Source organism: Apaloderma vittatum, unplaced genomic scaffold (assembly GCF_000703405.1).
Source record: "Apaloderma vittatum isolate BGI_N311 unplaced genomic scaffold, ASM70340v1 scaffold17549, whole genome shotgun sequence".
Lineage (NCBI taxonomy): Eukaryota > Metazoa > Chordata > Aves > Trogoniformes > Trogonidae > Apaloderma > Apaloderma vittatum.
Window position 1 is genome coordinate 3,730 of NW_009735984.1, and position 370 is coordinate 4,099.

At 65.9% G+C, this 370-nt stretch overlaps 1 protein-coding gene across 1 annotated transcript in view; it reads right to left on the reverse strand.

The window, feature by feature from the left end:
* LOC104279508 (avidin-like) overlaps positions 1 to 281 on the reverse strand; it is a gene marked incomplete at its 5' end in the record, with an annotated part of 746 nt that extends 465 nt beyond the window's left edge. Inside the window, one exon of the mRNA XM_009876813.1 lies at positions 71 to 281. Coding sequence (XP_009875115.1) covers positions 71 to 281 — 211 coding nt within the window. The remainder of the gene's footprint in view (positions 1 to 70) is intronic.
* Between the last annotated feature and the right edge of the window lie 89 nt (positions 282 to 370).

A 370-nucleotide genomic window follows, 5' to 3' on the forward strand; every position in this document is an offset into this window, starting at 1 on the left:
CCGCCCTTGCCTCCAACATGGGCAGGAGGTTGCTGGCTGCCCCGGGACGCTGTGCTGGGCACCGCTGTACCTGAGAACTGCCACTGCACGGTGAAGCCGAAGGTGGGCTGCCCCTTGGCACCGGCGTGCTGCTGGGCTCCTTGCAGGGGTGACACCAGAATCTTCTTGCTGGTGGCTGCCACGGCGGTGTGGTAGGAGCCCAAGAATGTCCCGGCTGTGTCCAAGGCTGAGAGGGTCATGTTGGAGCCCAGCTCGTTCCTCCACAGGCCCTGCAGGTCACACTGTGGGCAGGGGGGACACACTGGCACATTGGGCAGCAGCGAGCCCCAAAGCTCCTCTCCAGCTTGCCTGTGTGGTGGGGGGTGGGCCC